General features: G+C 40.0%; 1 protein-coding gene across 1 annotated transcript in view; it reads right to left on the reverse strand.

Annotated features, from left to right (window-relative positions):
* zmat4a (zinc finger, matrin-type 4a) overlaps positions 1-27596 on the reverse strand; it is a 160532-nt gene that overhangs the window by 21701 nt on the left and 111235 nt on the right. The window contains exons 5-6 of the mRNA XM_013136765.3: positions 18733-18942; positions 5237-5333 (exon numbers count right to left, since the gene is read on the reverse strand). Of these exons, the coding sequence (XP_012992219.1) occupies positions 5237-5333; positions 18733-18942 (307 nt within the window). The remainder of the gene's footprint in view (positions 1-5236; positions 5334-18732; positions 18943-27596) is intronic.

The raw sequence follows: 27596 nt of genomic DNA on the forward strand, positions 1-27596 counted from the left end.
GAACCCTGAGTGTTTGGTGTGTATCAGCTTGGCTTGCCTTAGACTTGCTGTTGTTAGTCTGTATTGGGTAGGGACCAGGGGTGCCACTCTGTCTGTCTACCATAACATGTATCATAATGCTACAACTGATGAGAACATTCTCACCTCCACCAATACGGTGAGTTTACAAGTTCTAACAACGAAGTGCAATTCAGGACTCAGGTATGCCGCAAACCACAATCCACTCTGTATTTTAGAGATCAATTTAGTGGAGTCTGTTGCACATGTTGTTGATGGTTGCATATCATACAAGGACCTTTCTAGAGATGACAGCTTAGTCGGCCCAGTAGCTACTGAGGTGAGAAAAGTGGTCTCGTCAACACCCTGCATTCACAACCTTCCGTTTTTCAAGGACCTTGGTTCCATGCTGATAAAAATGTGCTTTCTGGAATACAGAATAAGCCAGACATAGCCAAGCCAGAGGGAGTTGCTGATTTTGGAAGTAATCTGCTCTTTTGAACGCTACCATTGATTAAATATTTGCCCTTCAAGTAATGTCAGATCAAGTTGTTCTAATCTAAATTATGAATATTGCATCAAAGAGCTGTAATTCCTAAACCCAACATGATAACGACCACAAACACACCTCCAAGATGACCACTGCCTTGCTAAAGAAGCTGAGGGTAAAGGTGATGGACTGGCCAAGCATGTCTCCAGACCTAAACCCTATTGAGCATCTGTGGGGCATCCTCAAACGGAAGGTGGAGGAGTGCAAGGTCTCTATCATCCACCAGCTTCGTGATGTCGTCATGGAGGAGTGTAAAAGGACACCAGTGGCAACCTTTAAAGCTCTGGTGAACTCCATGCCCATGAGGGTTAAGGCTGTGCTGGAAAATGATGGTGGCCACACAAAATATTGACACTTTGGGCCCAATCTGGACATTTTCACTTAGGGGTGTACTCACTTTTGTTGCCAGTGGATTAGACATTAATGGCTGTGTGCTGTGTTATTTTGAAGGGACAGCAAATTTACACTGTTATACAAGTTGTACACTCACTACATTACTTTGTAGCAAAGTGTCATTTCTTCAGTGTTGTCACATGAAAAGATATACTCAAATATTTACAAAAATGTGAGGGGTGTACTCACTTTTATGAGATACTGTATATACAGTGGGGAGAACAAGTATTTGTTACACTGCCAATTTTGCAGGTTTTCCCACTTACAAAGCACGTAGAAGTCTGTAATTTTTATCATAGGTACTCTTCTGGCTGTGTGTTTCGGGTCATTGTCATGCTGGAAGACCCAGCCACGACCCATCTTCAATGCTCTTACTGAGGGAAGGAGGTTGTTGGCCAAGATCTCGCGATACATGGCCCCATCCATCCTCCCCTCAATACGGTGCAGTCATCCTGTCCCCTTTGCAGAAAAGCATCCCCAAAGAATGATGTTTTCACCTCCATGCTTCACGGTTGGGATGGTGTTCTTGGGGTTGTACTCTTCCTTCTTCTTCCTCCAAACATGGCCAGTGGAGTTTAGACCAAAAAGCTCTCTTTTTGTCTCATCAGACCACATGACCTTCTCCCATTCCCTGAACATGCGCTGGCTTGAGCAGGGGGACCTTGCGTGTGCTGCAGGATTTTAATCCATGATGGCATAGTGTGTTACTAATGGTTTTCTTTGAGACTGTGGTCCCAGCTCTCTTCAGGTCATTGTCCAGGTCCAGCCGTGTAGTTCATGGCTGATCCCTCAACTTCCTCATGATCATTGATGCCCCACAAGGTGAGATCTTGCATGGAGCCCCATACCGAGGGAGATTGACCGGCATCTTGAATTTCTTCCATTTTCTAATAATTGTGCCAACAGTTGTTGCCTTCTCATCAAGCTGCTTGCCTACTTTCCTGTAGCCCATCCCAGCCTTGTGCAGGTCTACAATTTTATCCCTGATGTCCTTACACAGCTCTCTGGTCTTGGCCATTGTGCAGAGGTTGGAATCTGTTTGATTGAGTGTGTGGACAGGTGTCTTTTATACAGGTAACAAGTTCAATTCTCGGAATTCTTACTGGTTGGTAGGTGATCAAATACTTATGTCATGCAATAAAATGCAAATTATTTATTTTAAATCATACAATGTGATTTTCTGGATTTTTGTTTTAGAAAAACCTGCAAAATCGGCAGTGTATCAAATACTTGTTCTCCCCACTTTACACAATGCTCAAAAAAATTAAGGGAAGATGTAGTCATCACTGTATAACACCAAGTCAATTAAACTTAAAGTATATTAATCTGTCTTGTTAGGAAGCACAAGTGATTGTGAATGAATGTCACCTGTTTTGGTACAAATGAAAGTGACAACAGGTGCACTGGAGAGGCAACAACAAGACAACCCCCAAAAAGGGAATGGTTTTGCAGGTGGTGGCCATAGACAGTTTCTCTCTCATCATCCTTCCTGAAGGATTCTTCCTTAGTTTTTACAGTTTGGTAGTTTCCTTGTCCCTACTGTTAGCATGAGGTGGTACCTTACACAAGGGGAGCTGGACAGGGACGTAGGAGATCAACCCAGCAGCAGGACTGGTATCTGCTTCTTTGTGCGAGGATAAACAGGAGAAGCACTGACAGAGCCCTACAAAAGGACGTCCAGTAGGCTTCTGGTGTGCATGTTTCTAACCAAACTGTCAGAAACAGACTCCATGAGGGTGGCATGAGTGCCTGAGGTCCTCTAGTGGGACCTGTGCTCAGCCCAGCACCGTGCAGCTTGACTGGCATTCACCAGAGATCACCAGAATTGGCAGGTCCACCATTGGCGCCCTGTTCTCTTCACAGATGAGAGCAGGTTCACACTGAGCACATGTGACAGACATTATGGTGCCTGCAACATCATCCAGCATGTTTGGCATGGGTCAGTGATGGTCTTGGGAGGCATATCCTTGGAGGCATATCCCACATGCTGGCCAACGGAACACTGACTGCTGTTAGGTACTAGGATGTTTCCTTAATTTTTTTTTGAGCAGTGTATATATCCTTCATCGCCACCCGATGTGTGATTAAAGCGTTCCCTTATTTATTTTTGAGTAGTGTGTATATACAGCTCTGGAAAAAAATTAAGAGTCCACTGCAAAAATATCAGTTTCTCTGTTTGTACTATTCATAGGTATGTGTTTGAGTAAAATTAACATTTTTGTTGTATTATATAAACTACTGACAACATTACTACAAAATTCCAAATAAAATGTTTTGCCATTTAGAGTATTTATTTGTAGAAATCAACATCTGGTCAAAATAACCAAAGAAATATGCATTGTTTTCAGACCTCAAATAATGCAAATAATAAACCAAATCATACTATTTTTTCAACAACAAAATACTAATGTTTTAACTTAGGAAGAGTTCAGAAATAAGTATTTGGTGGAATAAACCTGATTTTTTATCACAGCTTTCATGCATCTTGGCATCTTGGCATGGTCCAATCCTTATGGTATTTTGCAAACTGCAGCCTGGCTCTTCTTTGCTACTCATTGATGAAGGGCTTTTTTCTAGCTTTGCATGACTTCAGCCCTGCCCCTAGGAGCCTATTTCAAACCATCCTCGCCGTGCACTTCACCCCAGCTGCTGTTTGCCATTCTTTTTGTAGGTCACTTGATGTCATCCTATGGTTGTTGAGTGACATTCAGTCAGTTGACAGTCATTTTCGCCCACTGCCAGTCTGTAGCTTTGTTGTCCCCAATGTCTGTCTCTTGACCTTGTTCTTACGAACCGCTGTTTTGGAAATTTTCAGGATGGAAGCAACCTGATGCTCACTGTATCCCTCTGCCAGTAAAGCCAGAATTGAACCCTTCTTTTCCTTGCTCAAAGCTTTTCTTTTCAACTATTTTGTCATGCTGAATAGTTACTTTTTTATTCAAATTACCTTTGAGGTACTTGCACTGTTTTTGCCATCCAGCTGGTCCTATTGCAAGAGGATAGTGAAGACCATAGCAGTGGTTTTTATACTCTTCCTCATTCAATTAGATTTGGTTCAGGTAATCACCTAATCAGTACCTCATTAAGTAAAATGAGATGTGCCTGTGTTGGAATTTAACAGACACAGAAAAGGAAAACATTTTGAGTGGTCTCTTAACTACCGTTCAAAGGTTTGAGGTCCCAATCAAATTGATCAGAAAAACAATGTAGACATTGTTAATTTTGTAAATGACTATTGTAGATGGAAATGGTGGATTTTTGATGTAATATCTACATAGGTGGCTACAGACGGCTCACTGGTCCTCAACTGGCAGTTTTATAAAAGGTGTGGATTGTAGTCATCCTATCCCGATAAAAATCTGTAATTTTCATACTCATGGAATGCTTGACTTCATAGCTATTGACTTAGTTTGCATCAGCTAGCAAATTCCTACTGTCACCCCTTGAAACACTTGCTTTGCAACAATTTAAATTACAAGTTTTCCAAATGGATGTTTGAAGTGTAAAGTAATTCCGGACTGCAGACATAATTGTGATTGTTATTGAGTTCACTAGGCATAGGCGCTTTGACCACCATCAACAACTTACAACGTGTTCTTCAAACATTGTTAATACAATCTGTGTTATTGCTGTCAACAATATTTTGGCCAGGGTCTGAGAAATTTTCAATCCCAGAATCGGATCAGTGCATTCCTAGTTGTGTACTAACGCTAGCTATTTCAGTTATATAGTTATGCTGTATATTAGCGCTAGCGGTTTCAATTATAGTTCTGTATTAGTGCTAGCTATTTCATTTGGTTCAGATGGTTGTTTGTGCATGCTCGTTGTGTACTTATACTAGTTGTTCTCTAATAATCACAGCCTGGTGGAGCTAGCCTTGGCTCTGGGTATTTGGTGTCTGCAGTACATCAAGCGCTTTGGAATCAGGGTGACAATACTGCAGATGTCATGGCAAGACCAACATTTACCAGTAGCAATGTGAGAGAAGTGGAAAAATTTCTTTGACACATTTTTCATCCATAAAACAAATTGCTTTCAATAACACTGAACTTAAGTGGAAAAAGATTCAAAGAGGCCTGGAGCCAGCGAAGGGACTATCACTCCCCCGCTCTCTGATTCTTTGCTCACTATGTCTCAGCTTTCTCAGTTTGTTGTTGTAGAATGCATTTTTTTTTTTTTGAAAGAGCAAATATATTTTCTGCGGCAAAGTATTCTACAACCAAACACTGTAACATTTACACTGCAGTCACCCGCAGACACAGAGATAACATGTGGTACACAGACTAGAAAACTCACTTGTTTTGGTGCTTTGAGCCCTGCAGATGTGCATGGTACTGTGCCACAGAGTTGAGTGTGACACTGCAGACTTCACACGTATAGCTACGTTTCAGACCTGAAATAGAAACACAAGCACAGACACTGGATTAATAGACACATATAAACAAAATATTAGCATTATTAGGCAGGTAGGTAGATATTTGCAGACAATTTTTGAACTATGATCCATGTTCCCCAGCTGCTGTTTTGTTCATTAACCCTGGTTCTGACGCAGGTTTTTGCATCCTAAATCATGCTAACCCTAATCCCATGTGTGCTAAAACAAGTATGGATGAAAACACAGGGTCTAAGCCACATGGTTGATGTGTTACTTTCTGTCACTTTGTGATTTCAGATTTCATCGTAGGTATGTTCTTAAAAAAAAAAAAAATTAACAGATGCTTGGGACACAAACAAATAATTACACTTAGTGGACTCAATGGATTGAGCTGTTTTAAGGTATTGGAATGTCCATTCATTCTTTTCAATAAAAGGGTTCCAAGTATGCGAATAAAAACATTTTCAAATATGTGTATGGAGACTCTCACATGGCCAGGTGTGTCTCTTAATCACTTAAATCACTTAATAACATACTCTGTGACATTTTCTAATTTTTTAATTTGTTTGATAAATGCTTAAAATTGTAAGGGCTAAAGTTAAATTGTATGGATAACATACAATATAATTGTATTCGGAATTTTCAAATAACAATTGAAATAACAACATTATACTTATTATAACTGAAAAACAATTGTTTGTATTAACTTAGAACTAATTGTAAATAAAATGGGGTTAGACTGATGCTATCTCATTTCCTGTATATAATCGATAGCTCTCTTCAAAAGAACAGCTTTCACAAGGCTGTTAATAAAAAGAGTAGAGGGGATGAGATAACACTTCCTGTTGGAGCCACTAGGCATGCATCCCAAACTGCATTCTATTTCACATGGATAGTGCACTATGGGGGGGAAATGGTGCCATTACACATGCAGGCTATGGTTAGTGTTCACTGCTCTAGTCTAGCGTGTTGTCAAGTTACGCCTGATTGACTTCACTGATGATTGCTCCTGGCGGGGAAGTGGAAAGAATCAATTAAAGACATGCCCATACTGAAATGTCACACATTCAATATTGATCACAATGAAACTATATTGAAATGACAAGATTCATTCCAGAGGCTGTTGGCTCTTATCAGACAAACCTCTGCTTTGAGTGAAATTAAAGCTATTGACTGCGTTATACCATTCATTTTCTTGGTTGCAAAACACTATGCTAAAACAAATGCTAAAACTAAGATCTAAATGAGATCATCACGTTATTATGTCTTCTGATGTTTTCAGTAGATGTGGATCACCAAATGACGGAGTGACCAACCATTAATTTGCCAACATGTTCAATATGGCAAAGCATTCCATTTATATACTAGTCGAACCCATACAGTCATATGTGGTGCCCTTTATGAGGAAATAGGGGGACATTTGTCTTTGACACAGTACTTTAGTCAGCACCCTGCTGTCTGTGACAGAGCAAGTGCTCCGTGTAATGGCTGTCATGTCATGCTAATGACACAGTCGAATGACAAATAGCCCAATCAGCTGCTTCCTCTCTGAATTTAGTTAAACCTATAAACATTGTTTGGAGGGTAGGAAAGGCTAAGGTAAAGATAAATGTCCCCACTTCTGTCCCATAATGGTATTGGATTGCCCAATCTCTCCTCCATCCTAAGGTCATACCCCCCACGTTGATGAGCTTTGCCTTTCTCTCTACATTACAGAAGTAAAACATCACCTGTCTGATAGTGAGAGGCTGAGAGAGAGGGGAGAGAGGCAGAAACAGAGAGTTGATGAGAAATAGAAGCATTTAAAATGTGAAAAGATAGATGGAGCATAGCTCCCAGATTATCTCAGTATGAGGTTGTAAGTCAGACAGAACAGCAGAAACAAGACCGTACACAGTAAATGTCTAATATCAGTCAGTACTGTACCTAAATGATACTGGTGGTAAATGCTTGTGCACTGTTAGCCCTGTTATAGCTAGACAGAAAACACAGCTTTTCTGATCCCATTTTAATGAAGCTGAGACAGACTGATGTTGCTGAGCTGGGAGACAAGAATATCTCTCCCACTCTCCAATCCATCCTCCCCTCTCTCCCTAGCACCTCTCTCAGTCATTTCTCCATCTGTTGATCAGCCTCTCAGTAACCATGTGTCAGAGTGACAACTGCCCTGCCTAAAGCTCTGATATTTAAATTTGCAAAAGGAAGACAGAGAGGTTCCGCTGATCCTCTCATGAGTCTGACATTAAAGTGCTGCACCAAGTAGCACCTTGCGTTTTGACAGGCCGCTTCTCAAAGCCTTTCCGGAAAAGGTGAGGGAATGTGAGCCCCTGCATCCATCATGGCCATCCAGCCTAGGCACCTCACAGGCGCCCCTGCATGAGCAATAAAGCAGCTGGAGAGTCGGATCTGTTCTGTTGCCTTAACTCTCCTCACTCTCATCATTTCTGCATTCAGGGGCCTCTTCTCTGTGTTAAGTCATGAGATTCCCAAAAAGAGAAGAATAGACAATTTCCTAGCTTAATCTGAAACGCATGCCTACATCTTGGACCTACATTATATATGAGTTTCAGACACCTAGATTCTATTTTGTGTCCCCTTATCCATACAATGTATGTTGTCGACATTTCAATACATTGTAAGATATATGCTGTCACCCTAACTATTCAACAGAAGATATTTGCTGTCACCCCATCCATTCCATATAATATATATGCTGTCACCATGTCCATACAATATAGGATACATGCTGTCACCTCAAAGTAAGTTTACAGTAAATTAACATATATTGTCCCAACATTCAGAGGCCAGCAAGAGAACCAGTGGCAGCCAGGCAGCGTGATTGATCAACACTGGGATCATCTGTGTGGATTGTTTTTGCGCAGGGAAAGGTGGTACGGGTCCATGGTTAACGCTAAATTAACCACGAGCCATCTGGCCCACTCAGATGGTACATCTCCTACTCTGCCCCAGCTACTGTATAACCATGACTTCAGCAAAGCACCCGAGAGCTAAAACAGCATATGCTTCCTCTAAAATATGAAGAAAGCAAGAGGATACTGCTCAAATCAGGACAAACGGCACCGTAGTCCAAACCATAACTTATTTGCTGTATGAAATGTAATAGGTTTACAGAACTGAACTGTCATAAAACAATTACCATCCCTCAGTGTGTTCTCAGGAAACCAGAAATGTATTAATGTATTGAGAAATCCTGAGAGCAAAATGTTTTTTGCTTACCCCAATGTTGTTGTTTTAACACACGTCTGTATCGGGTAAATGGTGAATTCAAAATGTTTAAAAGCTGCAAAAAAAACCAGCTATTTCACCCATCTTTAAATCACAGAGTAATAAAACAAATAAAATCCTTGTTAAAAGCAATCTTGCTCAGCAAATCATGCTGCAGATAAGACTGCAATCTTTCAAAACACATTATGCCAAAACAAGGGGAAATAAATTGAGCGTAAATGGGTGACATTGTTATACTGATGACTTGGGGTTTCGTTGGCTGGTATAATCTCCCACTCCAGTTTGTCTGCAAATTGAATGGCCTTTATTCCTCTGCTGAAATATACCACGACTAGAACAGAGAACAGAACTTTACTTCCGCCTGTGCCCTCTTAGATAAGAGCTTGATGAGCTCTGTGTAATTTGCCTCTGAGCCTGCCATTAAGGCAGTAATAGATCTATTTTAGGGTCAGGAGGAGGTAGTAAACAGCCAAGACGAATGCGCTGTGGACAGTCATTCCTGGGACTCAGGAAGAAGCTGCTGAAGCTGGTTGAGAGGATGTGCTAAATGACATCGCCTGGACATGTCTCTCAAATTAGCAATGCCGATTTGGAGTCCAAAAAAACTAAATATTTATATTTGCCTGATTGACATGGTTGGCTATGGTGTAAATGAAACACTGGCGGAATTGTCATATTCACTCATACAATCATATCAGATTGGATTAGACGTGGATACAGCTGCTTGACAGTGCGATCCGAAGGGACTGATTGATAAACGTGACGATGGGAGAGAAAAATATGGTATGCCAGCAGTGTTTCTGAGGAAGACCAAAGGCTGTGTTCTTTTGGAACACAGTAAGTCCACCTCTTTCTGAACTTTGCAATCCTTTTGTGTTGTGTGGTCTGTTAGGACATGTTGCTTGTTAGGAACATTTCTTATTTTGATAGCATTGGTTCTATGACAGACAAAGTAGGGTCCCCATTGCAATGTGGAAGAAAGGAGATACAATATTTCCAGAAATGTGCAACATGTTCATTTGAGCACTGGTTCAATGAGAGACACTTCTAAGGACCAAGCCTACTTTTCAGTCCTCCATTCATTTCTGCTCAGTAAGCAGTTCTGGCATAGACTAAACATAAACAAAGAGGAGATTAAATCTCCTTACACAGGGTTAGTTACAACAAAATGGTCTGGATTGCACTGCAGTCTGCAGTCTTAAGATGCCTCCCAAATGGCAACCTTACTCAGTATTTAGTGAACAACTTTTAAGGACCCTGTTCAAAAGTATCACTCTTAGGAAGAGGGTGCAATTTGGGATGCATGCAAACTCAGTGACATGATGAGTGTTGATGCAGCAAGAATATAATAAGATAAAAGATAAAAGCAAGAGCAACTGTAGGTGTCATCAGTCCACAGGACTTGGGGTTTACACTGAACACTGAAGCCCCTGGGATAACTGCCATTATTCACTTGTACACTGGAAACAAGAGAATGGCACATCTCTGGTCTCTTTCTTTTTTTAAAAATGACAGCAAGGCTCTAATCTTAATGGAACCATGTCTTTCAGACTCTGACCAATGCGTCCCCACAGACTCTCACAGACACTAATATATTCAAATTGAATATGGCTAATACAACGTCTTAATGACTCAAATCTGTATTTACATTTTGGATGATAATATTAAGACTTATGTTTGCATTTGAGATGATACTAACAAGACACTGAGAGAAGTAGCTACACAGGAACCTGGATTTCAACGTGCATCATTCATCATCTTCTGTAACTTCCGAAAAATACTTCATGAAGAAAAAGAACCCCATCAGCATTTCTGTAAAACAGAATGCAATAATTCACGGGGAAAGTTATCTACTGTACATCATGAACGAACCAAGATAGATTGAACTGTCTTCGATCTTGTTTACATTTCCCATTAGTCTATTCTGGCTCAGAGTAGAGGAGAGATTGACTGCATCACTGTTGGTCTGTTCGGGCAGTTGGCCTTGATATAGCCCACGGTTTACTGGAGTGAATAGTAGGTAGCTTTATAGGAACAGGAGCTGGTCTCTTTTTTCTGTTACATGGGGTAGCATGAAGTAAAAATACACTCCAGGACATGGTTCTAATCTACCATTGGGCTTCAACTCCAAGCAATCTCCTCAATGCTGAGTCACCGTCAACAGTCACATCAGGTCCCATTTTAAAAGACACTGGGGTTCTAACCCTCCAAACTAAAAGGTGGACAATTGTGGGTAAACAAATCCTTTTCAATAGTTAGCACAGCTAAAAAAACAATTAAATATGCTATAGACCACTATGGGGTACGGTATAGCACACAGGTAGCTAGCTGTGAAAAACGTACACACACACTTTAAGTTTAGACGCAGGCTGCCGTAGGTAGCTCCATGAAACTCCAGCTCTTCAGGGAAATGTAAAACCCAGAGCAGGGTTCGCAGGGTTTAGGATGGCTAACAGACAGAGGGTGAAATGGGAGCACAGATGGAGGAATGTGGGTGAGATAAAAGAACATAATGAACAAAAGCTTTTTTTTTTGTGTGGCTGTGGGTAAATCAGAGCGGAGAGAGAGCAGAGCCAGGTGCAGGTCATCCCCCGGAGGGTCACCCCCCCCTACAGTACACAGCGGAGGAGTAATGGATTGGAGGCCCACTGTGGTCCTCAATCCCAAATAGCTCCTCATCCCCTTTGTAGGGACGAATGTACGAGCCGTGCTCACAGGGTTTGGTTCAAAAGTGCGGTGCTCTTCACTGAGAGTAGGACGCCATTCAGGACGATACCTTTGTGTGTACACTGCAGAGTGCTCTCTCCGTTCTCAGACACAACACCACTACCAGGCTGTAGGAACATCAGCCAGTACGGGACAACTCTCAGATGCACCTCTGAAAAGGAAGGCAGTTAATATTTCATTAGCTGAAGTCAGAAGCACCAAATTTTCCATCTATATCTATTATATGTATGGTTTAATAACCATCCAACATAAACAACTCAAAAAAGCATGTACAACCGCAGGGGGGGTGGGGTACAAAAAAGGGTAGATCAGACGAAAAAGTGCTATATCATTTGGTGGCTGCCGGTCGCACAGAGACAGACAGTTAACAGACATTGTTGCTAAAAGTGCTCTAGGTAGTATAGCTCTTTGTGTGAAAGATGGCCCTGCCGGCACAGCCGTAGCTGCCCAGTGAATTAAGTAGCCCAACCCATTCCTGCCGCTTTGCCCTGACTGCTCCTCTCTATCTCCATCCACAACAGGCTAGTTCTGCCTGTTAGGATGATTTGCCGCTTCATTACTAATTGATAATCGCCCGAGAGAAGCCCTCATTAGAATGAGGGTGCTGAACACTGCAGCCCCATGCTGACATTCACCCTACCATAATGATTATAGTGACGTGGTTGAAACGCTCTGACACAAAGTGCAGGAAAAGAAAGCAATGAAGGTGTTGGTGGCTTTGAGTTATGGTTAATCTATTTCAGACAGAATAGGGTTTAGTCCATAGATGGGGACTGCCTGGCAGGAAGCATTCAAGAGAAATTCTGGGACAAGACTGTCTGTAAAACAGGGACTGCTTTGGGAAGAGTACTCAGCATTACACTAAAAGTGGCAACATGATTTGAAAACATAACAAAGGGTTCTCCCTGTCCTTTTCTGTAAAAAGCAGGAGGTTTAGGTTGGAGAAATGTCAATACTCTGAAATTTATAAACAGAGCCATTGTGGGTAGAGTATTGAAAATGTGTACTTTAATAAAAGTACTTGCTGACAGTGCAACTCATGTTTATGTACAATGATAAAGTAGCATGGGGGTGTTCTTACTATCAAACACACATATTCCCCTATAGTATGACCCATTTACCTGAATGATGAAACTATACTATATCATATCAGATTAAATATAAAAATATAAATATAAAGATAATAAAATCTCAGGATTTCAGAGATCTGTCCCTAAATCTTAAGAAAACAATTTTTCTATTTATTTTCCTTATTAGAGAATCAGTTGATATATATATACATTTTCCTTTTCTTTTTTTAATCAAATTTACCAATCAAGTGTTGCTACCACCATTTTATGCTGATATACTGTGGGTCTGCTAGTATAAAACTAGTAAAAAGTCTTCAGTATGGCGAAAATAAATTTGAACAATTTAGCTTAAATGCTTAATGCTTTTAAATGCATTTTAGCTTAGCTTCATATTTGGCACAAATGGCACATGTCACAAGAGAAAAAAACACCATACTGTCACGGTTGGGCATGGGTAGAAGGACACAGGCGCAGAAGTTTCAAAAAGGCAAAAGGTAATTTAAATTCACAAAGTAAAAGAGAAACAAAAGGCACAAATGGTAGGAACAGACAACAATAATGGCAAACATCACAAACAACAATGACCAACAAGAAACACTGGGGCAGGAGGAAATTAAATAGGGACACAACGAGGGAGCAAACAAGGCATAAATGCAAACAATAAGGACAAGGAAAAGTAAGACCAAAAGCCAAACATAGCGGACTACGTTCACAAACAAAAACCAAACAGAACCGAACCTCACACATACCTACTGTGAAACATGTTGTGGACTGTTTCTTATCAGGGACCGGGATATTTCTTGTGATAGAATAAATGAATAAAGCAATGTACAGAAAACTCCTTGAGGAATCCAACAGGGACAGAAGTTCAGTTTTGAGTATAGCAATGAAATTAAATCAAAATAATGTAATGAAAAGGCAAATGTCCTTGATCGGCACAATTCTAGCACTGAGATAAAGCCAAACCAAAATTCATGAAATGATTTGAAGATTGCTGGCCATCAAAGCTCCCCAAGGACCTTGTACTCAAACATTTAGCAAAGAATGGTCAGAATTTAGCAAAACTAGGGTTGAAAATTTGGTACAGAAACATAGCTGAACTCTAATTACAGGCAACGAGAGACTTATCCAATCATGATAGTTTATATCTAAGAGAAAAAATTAAATTTAACTACTGAGGCGATGCATAATCTCCAAGAATCAGTAGATAATTTGTTTTAATAAACCAGGAAAAAAAGGGGGAAAAAGGAAGCCTAGATTAAAAAAGATTAATGTTGTGGTCCCTGGCTGGTTTTGATCCGCAGAGTCCTATGTGGCAGACTGCATCTTTAACCATTAAGCTATTTAAAAAGTGGGAATGCAACTTTTACCTCAGCCATTACATTTTTGCTGTAATACAGTGGGGAGAACAAGTATTTGATTTTAGCTTAGCTTTATATTTGGCACAAATGGCACATGTAATGTCATGCAAATTAACTATTTAAAAATCATACAATGTGATTCTCTGGATTTTATTTTTTGATTCCGCCTCTCACAGTTGAAGTGTACCTATGATAGAAATAACAGACCTCTACATGCTTTGCAAGTAGGAAAACCTGCAAAATCGGTGTATCAAATACTTGTTCTCCCCACTGTAATGTGGGTAACAGAACATTTCTTAACAGAACTAAAGTGTATTTTGTACCAAGATTACTGTGGATGGCTAGCCAATAGCTATACAGCCTACTTATAATGAAAACAAGGACTCCAATCACTCCATGGCTGGTAAATTTTTTTAGAAAACAATAACAGTAATACAAGGATCACATAATACAATTACTCTTTTAAATATATGAGATTCATGGTATTACAGAGTGGATATATTGTTGTGCGATGGCTGAAAAGTACTGAATGGATAAATATTTCTGAGAGACAAAAAAATGTACATCTCAGCGGAGAATCGAACCAGGGTGAAAATGTTAAAGGTCAGGGGTAATCCCACAAGAGCACAAGGCTTGCTGGTAATTTGCCTCCGTAAAGTCTCCAAATGCCACTTTTATACCAGCCATAAAATGTTTGCTGAAATAACATGGGTAACAGAAAATGTCTTAACAGAACTAAAGTGTACTTTTTTGCCAAGATTACTGTAGATGGTCGTCCATACAATAACAGTTGAATAGCTAACCACTACGCTATGTGAACTTCGAGGAAATCCAAATCTTTGTCTGAATCTCAAATCACGTACTACATACTGTGTACTACAAGTATGTACTTTGCGGATGATGGTGAAGTACATACTGTATTGTGTATAGTAAGCTAGTATGCCAGTATTGGGACCAATTGGGACATACTACCTCGTCAGAAAATTGTGTCTCGACATTAGATAATTTTGTCACGCAAAACATCAATATTTAGCTAGACACCATTAATCATTGTGTCAAACTAACTAACTTTTCATATTAAGTTTACTTCCACCACAAATAGCATATTTGAACTATATGAATCCAGTAATAGGCCTACTAGTATCTACTTTCCTACTTGGAATAGTCAGAAGTGTTGAGCAATTGCTAGCAAGACTGAAGATGAACTTTACACTGAAAAAGCTATTTCATTTCATGGCACAACAATGCTAGTTTTTCTTTCATTCGTGAATGACATTGATGCAATAACTATCAATATAGGTGATGATAACTGATATTTTCGTCAAGTGAAAAGACAAGAGATTTGTGGAAATCCCTCCTATTTTACTGCCCAAGGGGTGGTGATCTAGCCTATATTACCCCAAAAAGCATGCATGGACGCGTACTTCGAAAATCCACCAGAAATAGTAACCGTAAACAGTTTTATTTTAGGCTTTATATAAGATAGCTACTGAAGGTTGTAGCCAGCGACATTTTTGTCTATCCTGAACAAATCCAAAAGGATAATTTATGTCTGCGGCGAGACTTGAACACTGGAATTGAATGGAAAGCATTTCTAACCACTATGCTATTTTACAAGTGGTAGCCAATCAGTCAGTCAATCAGTCACTCCAAAAATCGCTCTTTTTGGCTGGCTCCAAATATATATAGTGAGAGATTCCAGTTATATTATTATTTTATGAATGCATGCTTTGTTACAAGTTATATGGGTATAGATATCGAAAAACAACACAACATCCATTTTGTATTCACCCTCACGTTCACAGGAAGTCACGTTCTGTCAAAGTTTGCGATGGTAATTAGCCAATGGGCTTGAGGTACTGTGTTACGGAATTCTGGATAGACACGTTTCCAGTATAAATTGGGGACAACGGCCATTTTGTAAATGAAATTGATATGTAACATACTTCAACCAAGAAACAACATTTGCTGCAATACTTTCAATAAATAATTGAATTCACTCCCATGACTCGACCGGGTACATTCTTAATATTTAAACCACTATACTACATATAAATTAACTGCTACTATCTTACAATAGCAAGTTCATATCAAGTGATTACTTGAATGTCCATTAATAACTCTAAATGAGGCATACTACTGTGCATAACATACTGTACCTGGTGACCATGGACAAAATACTCATTCATCTTAGTGATTGGACAGCTTCATCCAGGTGAAGCCAAGCATATCATGCCCAACAAGGCAGAGCCCACCAATCAGCTGTATGTGTCATTAATCAGCTTTGAAGTTAGAACTCGGCAACATTTCAAAAAAACGGGACTTGGCAGCATGAAGCCTCATAATTTGCAGCTGACAATACCGAGCCCTAGTCTGCTGACACCTAACTCCAAGTCCTACTTATTTCAGATTCTGGAAAGTATTTTTTGATGTTGTCTGCAAGATAAGTCGATAATAAAGGGCATGTGCTTTTTTTGTGATTCATTGTTCTCTTATTCGTTCTCACCCAAACACCTACAGGCAGTCACACTCAGCCCCTGAGCACTGCCCTGGAGTATAGCCAGAAGTTTGCTGCTTGGTGGGTCAGCAGAAGTTAGGGTAGCTAAAAATGTAAGCTCTAAAAATCATATAACTGAATTATCACTGAATAGTTGGGATCCCTTACCACTGTGCTACGGTAGCATACTATTGCACACAATCTATTTCATTTATCATTTCTCTACCTTAACAGTGATTAATTACAATGTTAATGTATTGCTCTTGCTTTTAACAAGAGACTCATGGCCTAGTCAGCACACCCACACGCACATACAAACATATAATAAACTTTAGGATATATAGCCAAATAACTTACAACTGGAACGTAATGCCATGAAAAAGCACCACTAACAATGCATTCAGCAGACTGGATTCATCCAGGGTAGTGGCAGAACTAATTGCACACATACTGTAAATATTTGAGTTAAAGATTACATTATGTGAAGTCTCTGTGACAATATTGTAAATATCCTACTTTTGTTGTAAAATTATGAATCTGAAAGAACAGCCTGATGATCCACATGTGACGGATATTTGAGGGGGGCATTTAAACTATAAAATCTACCATCTGTGTTTGTTGTCCGTGATAAAGGCTCTTAATTATGAGCTGGCTGTTTTGCTAAACTGTTCTATGAAACACTGTCCAGACCATCTATCACTTGTGAGCATCAATAAGGCCTACAGTACATTGCCAATCAGACGTAAATGAATTGACATCCTTTGGGTGAAGGTGTTCCGGTCCCGTCCCACCGGGAGGAGACCCCGGGGAAGACCTAGGACACGCTGGAGGGACTATGTCTCCCGGCTGGCCTGGGAACGCCTCGGTGTCCCCCCGGAAGAGCTGGAGGAAGTGTCTAGGGAGAGGGAAGTCTGGGCATCCCTGCTTAGACTGCTGCCCCCGCGACCCCGGATAAGCGGAAGATGATGGATGGATGGATCCTTTGGGTGAGGGCTGCACAGTGCAGATGAAGCCTCACGATTAATCCACGGCAAGGCAGATTTAACCTATCAGCCTTAAGTATCAAAAAAGACCACAAGCTACAGTTCCAGTCAGACATGACTGAAAAGACATCCCACATTATGTTTGCTCATTACCCCTTAACTTTACAACCCTCTGGGCACCTCCTGGTGCCCTGGCACCTTTCCCACCCCGACCACAGCAGCTTGCTGCTAGAATAATGTTCTCTAATTGTTATTGACATTTTGTGGGTAGGAAACAAAATGAGAGAAAGCACCATTTCCTCTCTCCACTCCAAAATTAACAGCCTGAAACAGGCTCGTCAGGTAAGGGTACTTAGAGAGGCTGAGCTTCTCGACTGTGGAACCTAATGGCTGGGACTGCAGCAGACACTAGCCAAATCAAGAGAGCTATGTGATACACAGCGAGGGAACGCGAGTAAGAGTATGAGTAACATTTGCCTTAAGAGCACCAACAAGGGTACAAATTCATCCCAAGGGTTGATCATTTCCAATTTCAATATGTTTTGTCTTATTTCTGAATTTTATGATATGGAAATGTTAAGTGCACATTTTGGACTCACAGGTGTTTAGTTTGTTTGAATGACATCAAAACAGTACTTATTATAATCCTACAAGAATCATTTTCAAAATATATAGAGCCCGCCTACAGGATTTCACTGATTTTAAACCACAAAAAAGTTGTAAAAGAAGCCCAATTTGTGGGAGAGGTATGTGCAACAACTTGTTGTACATGATCCTCAAGTTAAGAACGGGTGTCAGTCATTACCCATACAGCAATATAAAGCAAAGAGCTGGACCTCTTACTATAGAATGTATTGTACAGCATGCTATTACATAGAAACTGTTCCAATTTATCTTATGCCAAACCTGCCATTTTCAGCCCATAAACCAGAACAGCGAATATGCTACAAATATGTTATGTTTACAAATAGGGTTAATATCTGATAATATCATTCTAAAGAGCATGATAAATGGCATGGAGTTGAATGAATGCCACTTCATATTGACTATATATCTTGACATTTAATGTAGTTATCACATATGGTGAGTCACCACTTCCAACAGAAGTGGTTTAGGACAGAATTCAGGGGATAGGGTTGGACATATCATCTATTACATGAAAACTGACAAGTTCATTTGTGTTCAGTAATTTTACTGACATTAGGCCCTTTCAAGGCAGCAAACATCTCCTTTGGCACTTACAGTACTCTGCATAATTTGTCATAGTGGATGCAGTATAGATTTGAGATGCATGTCAATAGTCTGGGTCTTATTTCCTTGCATAACATGTAATATATTTTGATATTTTATATAACAATGGTGCTACACACACACTTAAATACTGCATAATGTTACTACAGACAAGAACATTAGCTGTGGGCTGCATGGTTATCTATACATTTTGTGTGTGTGTGTTTGTGTGTGTGTGAGTGAGTAAGTGAGAGAGTTGATTTGGTCTGCCTCTGGCCTCCGCTTGTCTGTACTTTGTTCTACCTTTCATCTCCCCCATGTCCAATGTCTTCCCCAGCTGTTCCAGGAGGTCGGCACGAGCTGCATTCTTCTTGTGCTTTTTGCCGTCATAGTGTTGCTGTGCCATGCCCGGGTTGTTGAACCAAGCGTTGCATAGCTGGCAGTAGCGATCTGAGTCCCTGCGCTGCCGAGGAGAGGTCACAGGGGTGGTTTCCACTGGACTCGGAGGCACCTCTGGTCAGACACAAAACAGAGAGTAGACAGGGGAGCTTACATTAACACAGCCTAGCTGTTTGAACACACTGTATAGACTGAAACATATACACGTCTTTTTTATTACCTATATGAAAGATTTCCCCCAAAATTACATTTTAGTATATCTTTCAGTCCACAGTTGAGACTGTCCCATTTTTTTTGCCTGTCAACATTCAACTTAAAACATACAGCCAGATTATTCGGCTGTTTCCCCATTCATTTTTATATTTTGCAAACATTATTGCTGAAATACAAGCAATTGTGATGAATAAACACTAGACTAAACAAAGCTGTGAGGCATGAAATGAGTGCTGATCAGAGGCCTTCATTACTTTGGCTCTGGCTATGTCTGTTCAATCCACACAAATGACAAGCTGTTATCTCCAGCACTAGCATGACAAACGCATCCTAAATCATACTTGGCAAAGACAAAAACAAACTCAGTCTGCTTGTGTAAAATGTCATGCACGGTTTCTCCCATTAACCCCAAACAAACATCATACAGAGCAGCGTTGCATTTTCTACACAGGATTTCACTATCAAGTTAGTCCGTTTTACCACTCGGCACTCAGACGACCCTTCATAAGTCAACAATTACTGATGTCCCACTAGAGAGATTACGATCAAATTACAAACAACTTAGGCAATGTTGAGACAACTGGCATCTCCAAGTCACATCCCTTGTGACCATCACGGTCAGCCAACACAGGGTTACACTTAATGGCCATGTTCTCCAGCTATGTTGTTAACATTATAAAGATTCATGCTCACCTACAGTATAAGTGTCTGTGTTTTTACAGTATTTATGACATTTTAATTTCAGTATTTATGAAATTAAAATTTTCCAGATACATTTACACTAGCCAAAATGTACTCTGTTAGTGGAAAGAACCTGTATCGGGAACTTAAAAACTGGTTCACTGAAAACAATATAAAACAATATGAAAACAATTTTGATAAGGAGTGCTTAGAAGGACATTGTTTTATTTCACACTCTTTTGTCAATTAAAAGCAAATCATAAAGTCAAAATGGATTTATAAGCCCTTGGGTTGGGGCAATTAACTGGTGTAACAAAAAAGATGACTGAATGTAAAAGTGGAAATGAAGTGGCTTTAGAGTGAAAAATCTAAGATTGCTCAATGTATTATCGCTGGAAAATGGTGACAATCTGGCCAGGAAACAATAGAGGACAATGTATATGAAAGAAACAATCTGCATTACCTGACTAGATGCTACGTCACAGACAGCTAACGCCTAGACCAGACCAAATAGTATGAGTCATAATCTCCATAAAACCTAGTGGCAAAACGCTCAACATAGCCATTAATGTCTAAACCGCTGGCAACAAAAGTGAAAAATTGGGCCCAAAGTGTCAATATTTTAACCTTCTTGGGCATGGAGTTCACCAGAGCTTCACAGGTTGCCACTGGAGTCCTTTTACACTCCGCCATGACGACATCACGGAGTTGGTGGATGTTAGAGACCTTGCGCTCCTCCATCTTCCGTTTGAGTATGCCCCACAGATGCTCAATAGGGTTTAGGTCTGCTTAGCCAGTCCATCACCTTTACCCTCAGCTTCTTTAGCAAGGCATTGGTCGTCTTGGAGGTATGTTTGGGGTCATTATCATGTTGGAATACTGCCCTGCGGCCCAGTCTCCAACGGGAGGGGATCATGCTCTGCTTCAGTATGTCACAGTACATGTTGGCATTCATGTTTCCCTCAATTAACTGTAGCTTCCCAGTGCCGGCAGCACTCATGCAGCCTCAGACCATGACACTCCCACCACCATGCTTGACTGTAGGCAAGACACACATGTCTTTGTACTCCTCACCTGGTTGCCGACACACACGCTTGACACCATCTGAACTGTGAGCTTGGCAATTTAACACAATAAACCTCTAATATGATCCGGTCATACATTAGTAGATAGATGTGTAAACAGAAAATTACATTCAGATTGTAAACAATGACAGCATTAGAAATTACGATGGTGTCCAAGGTAGTATCCTGGATAATGTTTATTAATAATATATCAATTATTTGTTTGTTTTTTTACTTGTATCTTGTTAACTACACTCACCAACACAGGATAAACTTCTAACATTGACTATTTTTGCACATCTGCCAATGTCCACACGTAGTGGTCTTCTGCCTTTTTAATGCTCATCCATAAAAATTACATATGGTAATTGACAGTAACGTTGACAAACTAAGCAATTAGTAATATTTCTATAAGTAAACCAAAACAACGTACCGTATTTGTTACTGCACTGCTAGCTCGCTAATGGCAATGATTAGCATAGAAAGACGACCGAGGATAAATGTAACGCCTGATGCCCACCAGATACGTCAAACTCGTTGCGTTGCACTGGAAGTCATTGGATGAGATTTGTTTATAAATTGACAGTTTCCGGTTTGATTAACGCACATGTTTTGGCGCAGGAGTATCAATCAGTCAATCAAATTTATTTATGAAGCCCTTTTTACAACAGCAGTTATCACAAAGTGCTTTTACAGAGACACCCGGCCTTAAATCCCAAGGAGCAAACAACAGTAGTGTTGAATTTCAGTGGCTAGGAAAAACTCCCTAAGAAGGCCGAATTTTAGGAAGAAACCTATAGAGGACCCAGGCTCAGAGGGGTGACCAGTCCTCCTCTGGCTGTGCTGGGTGAGATATTAGGAGTCCAATTGGAAAAATGAATAAATGTATCTGGGTCTAAATATATCCAGAGTCTATTTAAATTTAGACTAGGTCAGAAGTATGACCAGATGGACAAGGACAGGGACAGCAACGGGACCCCCAAACCAGGTACTCTGCAGGTGTGGACCAGGACCTCATGACCTCCTAAAGTTTAAAACGGAGACTGAGGAGACTGGGCAAATTCAGAAAATGCATTCCTCATATCAACAACAATTTATAGTGAAGAAGGAGAACTTAGTGGGGAAGGAGAACTGACCCAATCCCCCAGCACAATCGTATACCTTGGAACTGAGATGTGGGGGTCCGGCGACACTGTGGCCCTACCCGGGGGAGACCCCAGACAGGGCCCAACAGGTAGGAAATCAATCCACCCACATTGCCAGGCATCAACCAAAGGGACACTCACCAACCGCAACCACCCTGAATGAGGGCCGAGTATTGCCAGCAGAGTACAGCCCAATTGTACAAGTTCACAACAGAGAGACAACAACAAGCCAGTGACTCATCCCCCGAAAGGAATTGGAGGGAGGGCATCCCAGTGGCAATGAGAGCCCACCTTGTAAGACAGCAAGGGTAGACAGTATCAAGCCTACTGGTCACCTTCACGCCCCCGGGCCAGGCTACACCTAATTATAAACCGTGCGGTAAAGATGAGTTTTTAGTAGACACTTGAAAGTTTGCACTGAGTTTGCATTTGTAACCTTAATTGGCAGATCATTCCACAGTGGAGCTCAATGAGAGTTATCTATTTACAGAACAGAGCTCACGTCTGATGAGCAAGTTACGTTCAAAGCATCAAACTCAACCAAACATACTGCCAAATGAACACGATTCTATACAATTCCTATACAATTTGTAAGACATTTAAGATGCAATGGAACGGTTGATGAAATAAATACCTCACAAACGAAATATATTGACTGATATTGATTTATGTAAAACAGGCATAGCGACGTCCCTGATGCTAGCTCAGTTGCATTTGAGCTCCTGAAACTGTTCAATGCATTATTGCCTATTACTTCTGTATAATTGGAGCACTAAAGCTAGTGTAGGTGGATATTTGCTATGCATGCATGTTTCCGTTATCTGTGAACGCCTTTGGTAAATATGCAAATGATCCATGTGCACACCATTCGTTCTCTTTGTAAATCCACTAGGGGTATCTTTCTGTTACCTGTTGAATGTTCAATAGTAGCCTAAGCGTATAACAACATTGTATTGTTATTATGCTTTGTATACAAGAAACCACACACACATGTTATATAATACATATCCAGATGTCCCTACTGCAACTCTGCACCACCCTATCGCACATTAAATAACCATCAATCTGGAATCTGGAGTGCAGAAATTCTTCTTACCAAGGGTTGAGGCCAGCACTGTACGATCAGCACAATCTTTCACAATGCACATTATTCATTTTAAGAAGACAGACACATTTAATCAACATTGCAAAGCAATTTCCTTTTTCTTCTCATCTTACTCAAACAGACATGCTGATTCAAAACATATATTGTATCTTAATAAATAAAGAAACAAATTAGTTATGTCCACTAGCCAGCCGCTAATTTTCATTAGGAAACATTTAAGGCAATTTGTATAATTTTCAATCAGTCGACTTCACATTTACATTACAAATACCCAGACTTTGTTTTGGTATGTGCTGCTAATGGTAGTAAACAATACTGGAACAGGATACCCAAATGTACTTAACTTTGACATACATTTACACTACAGTTCAAAAGTTTGGGGTCAGTTAGAAATGTCCTTTTTTAAAGCAAATTAAAACAAAAATAATACAAATTCATCCAAACTACAGTGTATACCTTGTTAAGGTTGGAAACAACTATTGTAGCTGGAAACGACAGAATTATCTACATAGGTGTACAGAGGCCCATTATCAGTAACCATCACTCCTGTGTTCCAGTGGCATGATGTGTTTGCTAATCCATGACTTCTGCACACTGTTAAACTATCATCAAACAATGCTGTCATCAAACAATCGGTTGACAAGCAACTGCTTGCTAAGGTTAGGATTAGAAGAAGGTTTAGGGCAAGGGCAAAAAAAAAAATCAGGTGGCAGGATTTTTCTGTGGGAACTGCTTGGTGACAAGGGAAGAAGGGTTGAGCAATGATCTTGCCTGCAAGCTGTCGAGACCTGTAGTCATGTATGCCTTTGATGAAGTGCAGTTGGCAGCCAATGGCCCTTTTCTCTATACCATATGCAGAACAATGTATGATTAACCCAAATGATGAGTAGCTACAGAGCCAAGATGGAGTTTGATTTGTGGATCGACCTCTCCACTGTAAATGGACTCAACACAGTCCGTTGTGTGTGCGCGCGTGTGGTACAATGCTGTATCATGAACAAAACATATGTTCTGGCAGTTAGGAGCCAAACATGTTTATTGACGCTCTTTAATAGTTAAAAGTAATAGAAAATAATGTGTCCCCTAAAAATATGAACAGCAGTCTGGTATATTTGTAGAGTAATTCTAAGCATTTCAGTAGACGTATCATCAAAATCTAGCTGAGAATATACAATTAAACTCTGTTACCATTGTACCATCCTCATCCTGGTATTTATAGCTTCTGAAGTTATCAGCATTTGTCCTGTCGGACACTTTCCTGAATAATTTAGAAAGGGCAGCATTTTATGTCATTCATAATTCTGTCTGTGACATTTACAGTACCCACTGGGCTACAGACCTAAAATGATCAGATTCCCAAGGCACATTTCATAAAAGCAAATTATTGTCATTATACAGTTCACGTCGGTTTGAAGTTCAAGTAACACGTGTGAAAAGATATGTTGTTGTTTTTTACTGTTGTCTACTTGTTGTTACTCCGTAGATATCAACCACTCTCAGCAGCAGTGACATGCAGTATCGATTGTAATGAGTTTTTGGGAAAACATCCATCAGTTGGGAGTTGTTGTTTTTGGAATTAAATCAAATAATTATTTATTTTGTCAAATGTAGGACACTGGTCATTTTAAATAGGCCCTGATAAAACTGGTATCCATAGTCTGATATATATATCCACACCTTGATGTGACACAGTCTAGCCATTAAGTGTGTGTGAGTGTGTGTGTGTTGCACCTATAATAAACAATGTAGGGGGACGGAGAAAGTGAATGATAAGAGACAGAGAGAGAAACAGATTATTATCCTGACAACAATTGTATCATATTTATTCCTCTGCTGCAGTGTCTCTTTTATCCAGGTCAGTGAAAGTGAGGGATGTGGAGAGTCAGAGCTCAGCAGTGGAAGATGGAGGTAGAGGAGTAAGAGATGATTGAAAAGATATAGATGTGGAAGTAGGGGGAAGAGGAGAGAAGCATGGAGTAATAGAAGAAGAGGAAGAGCAGAAAGGAGAGTAATGGGGCATTCACATGATGTAAGAACAGAATTGCGCTGGGGAAAACTATTACTTTCGAGGAAGGATGTAACTTTCCAAAATGGTTCTGCCAACCCAAGTGTGCATTGCCGGAAAATACTGCGCTCAAAGTAAAAATGACCAACTAACACGCAACCAATAATTGTTTAACAGGTACAATCATTTCATGACCAAAATGCAGCATAAACTCATTGTGTTTGCATTAGGGATGGGCACGGATAGTCGAATATTTGAATATCCTAAATTAATTTCGTATTCGAGTAGGCCTACCCATAATTATTTACTTAGCCAATGTGTTTTTTTTTTTGGTTGAAATATATAGACCTAAATATTTTTCTAAATGCTATTACAATTCCTATCTCAAATTGTTATATATGTTGATCTACCATGACATTTCTTTTTAAATTTTACATCATTTTTATAACATGCACTCCTTCACACGTGTTTGCTGTTTACGATCATAAATCTAAGCGGGTAGTGGTGTGGCCCAGTCAGTCAGAATTATGCAATATATTCAGCATAACCTATTGTTAGCAAGAGGATAAACGTTAACTAATTCAATGGAAGATGGAATATATTTACTGAATTAATGTTACCTAAATTATTTGGCCACAAAACGGTGAGTTACGCAAATAGCATAGCTTAGCTTTTTAGACTCCTCCATCCAATAAACTCAATATTGTGTTGATAAATAGTCTTCTAGTTCTGTAACCAAGTTTTTCATGTCTACCACAATGCTTCCTCCATATGCACGCTCGCTGTTTTCACACGAATGGCGCCTAAGCCAATGTTCATGGGATCAACAGTCCAGCGCGTAGAGCTCATGTTGTATTGATCGTTTTTTAAAACATGTATTTTGGGTTAACTGAATACTATTAGAATAATAACATACTATTCGGACAGTAAAATATTGGCCAATGCACATCCTTGGCATCAGAATGACCAAAACTATACAACTGTCACGTCCTGGCACTGCCTGATCAGTCCCTATTTAAGAACCTCTTTGACTAATGTTTGTTGTCAGTCCATTGTTTTCGGATTCCTTTTGAAACATTGTTCTTTTCTGGATGATTGTTTTGTTATGTAGTAGTTCACTTTATTAAAAGTCCTCCATTCTCTTCGCGTCTTTGTCCTACCTCCTACGTGCAATGCTACAACCCTACACTGAACGCTTACTTAACTTGCTAATTAAGAAGACATGGGATGAGGGAACATTTGCATTGAGATGGGAAAGCCAATTTAACAAATGTATAATGGCAGTCAAATTTCAAGTTATCAATTTGTTTTTATCCTAGCCATTCCAGTTAATAAATGAGGACTAGTATAGTTGTTGGCTAATGTCAGTAGACTTCTTGATGTCATGCCTGTATTTGCAGAAATGTTATGACATAAATGCAAACATTAACATCTGAGGCTTGTCAAATCCTGACAAATTGTATATACTGTGCATATAAAAAGTCTACACACCCTTGTTAGAATGCAAGGTTTTTGTGATGTAAAAGAATGAGACTTTTTCCACATTTAATGTGACCTATAATGTGAACAATTCAATTTAAAAACAAACTGAGATATTCGAAGCGGAAAAATGAAATCCTTACAATAATCTGGTTACATAAGTTTGCACACCCTCTTATAACTGGGGATGTGGCTGAGTTTGAATATGAACCAATCATATTCAAACTCATGTTAAATAGAAGTCATTACACACCTGCCATCATTTAAAGTTCAGCTGTTCTAGTAGGATTTTCCTGACATTTTCTTAGTTGCATCTCAGAGCAAAAGCCATGGTCCACAGTGAGCATCCAAAGCATCAGAGGGATCTCATTGTTTAAAGATATCAGTCAGGAGAAGGGTACAAAATAATTTCCAAAGCATTAGATGTACCATGGAACACAGTGAAGACAGTCATCATCAAGTGGAGAAAATATGGCACAACATAGACATTACCAAGAACTGGACGTCCTTCCAAAATTTATGAAAATACAAGAAGAAAACTGGTCAGGGAGGCTTCCAAGAGGCCTATAGCAACATTAAAGGAACTGCAGGAACGTCTGGCAGGTACTGACGGTGTGCTACATGTAACAACAATCTCACATATTCTTCATATGAATGGGCTATGGGGTAGGGTGGCAAGACGGAAGCCTTTTCTTATAAAGAAAAACATCCCGGCTGAAGTTTGAAAAAACAAACATCAAGTCTCCCAAAAGCATGTGGGAAAATGTGTTATGGTCTGATGAAACCAAGGTTGAACAGTTTGGGCATAATTCCAAAAGGTATGTTTGGCACAAAAAACAACACTGCACATCACCCAAAGAACACCATACCCACAGTGAAGCATGGTGGTGGCAGCATCATGCTTTGGGGCTATTTTTCTTCAGCTGGAACCGGGGCCTTAGTCGGGGTGGAGAGAATTATGAACAGTTCCAAATACCAGGCAATTTTGGCACAAAACCTTACCGCATCCGTTAGAAAGCTGAAGATGAAATTCACCTTTCAGCACGACAACGACCCAAAGCACACATCTAAATCCA

The sequence above is a fragment of the Esox lucius genome, chromosome 13 (assembly GCF_011004845.1).
Source record: "Esox lucius isolate fEsoLuc1 chromosome 13, fEsoLuc1.pri, whole genome shotgun sequence".
Classification (NCBI taxonomy): Eukaryota; Metazoa; Chordata; class Actinopteri; order Esociformes; family Esocidae; genus Esox; species Esox lucius.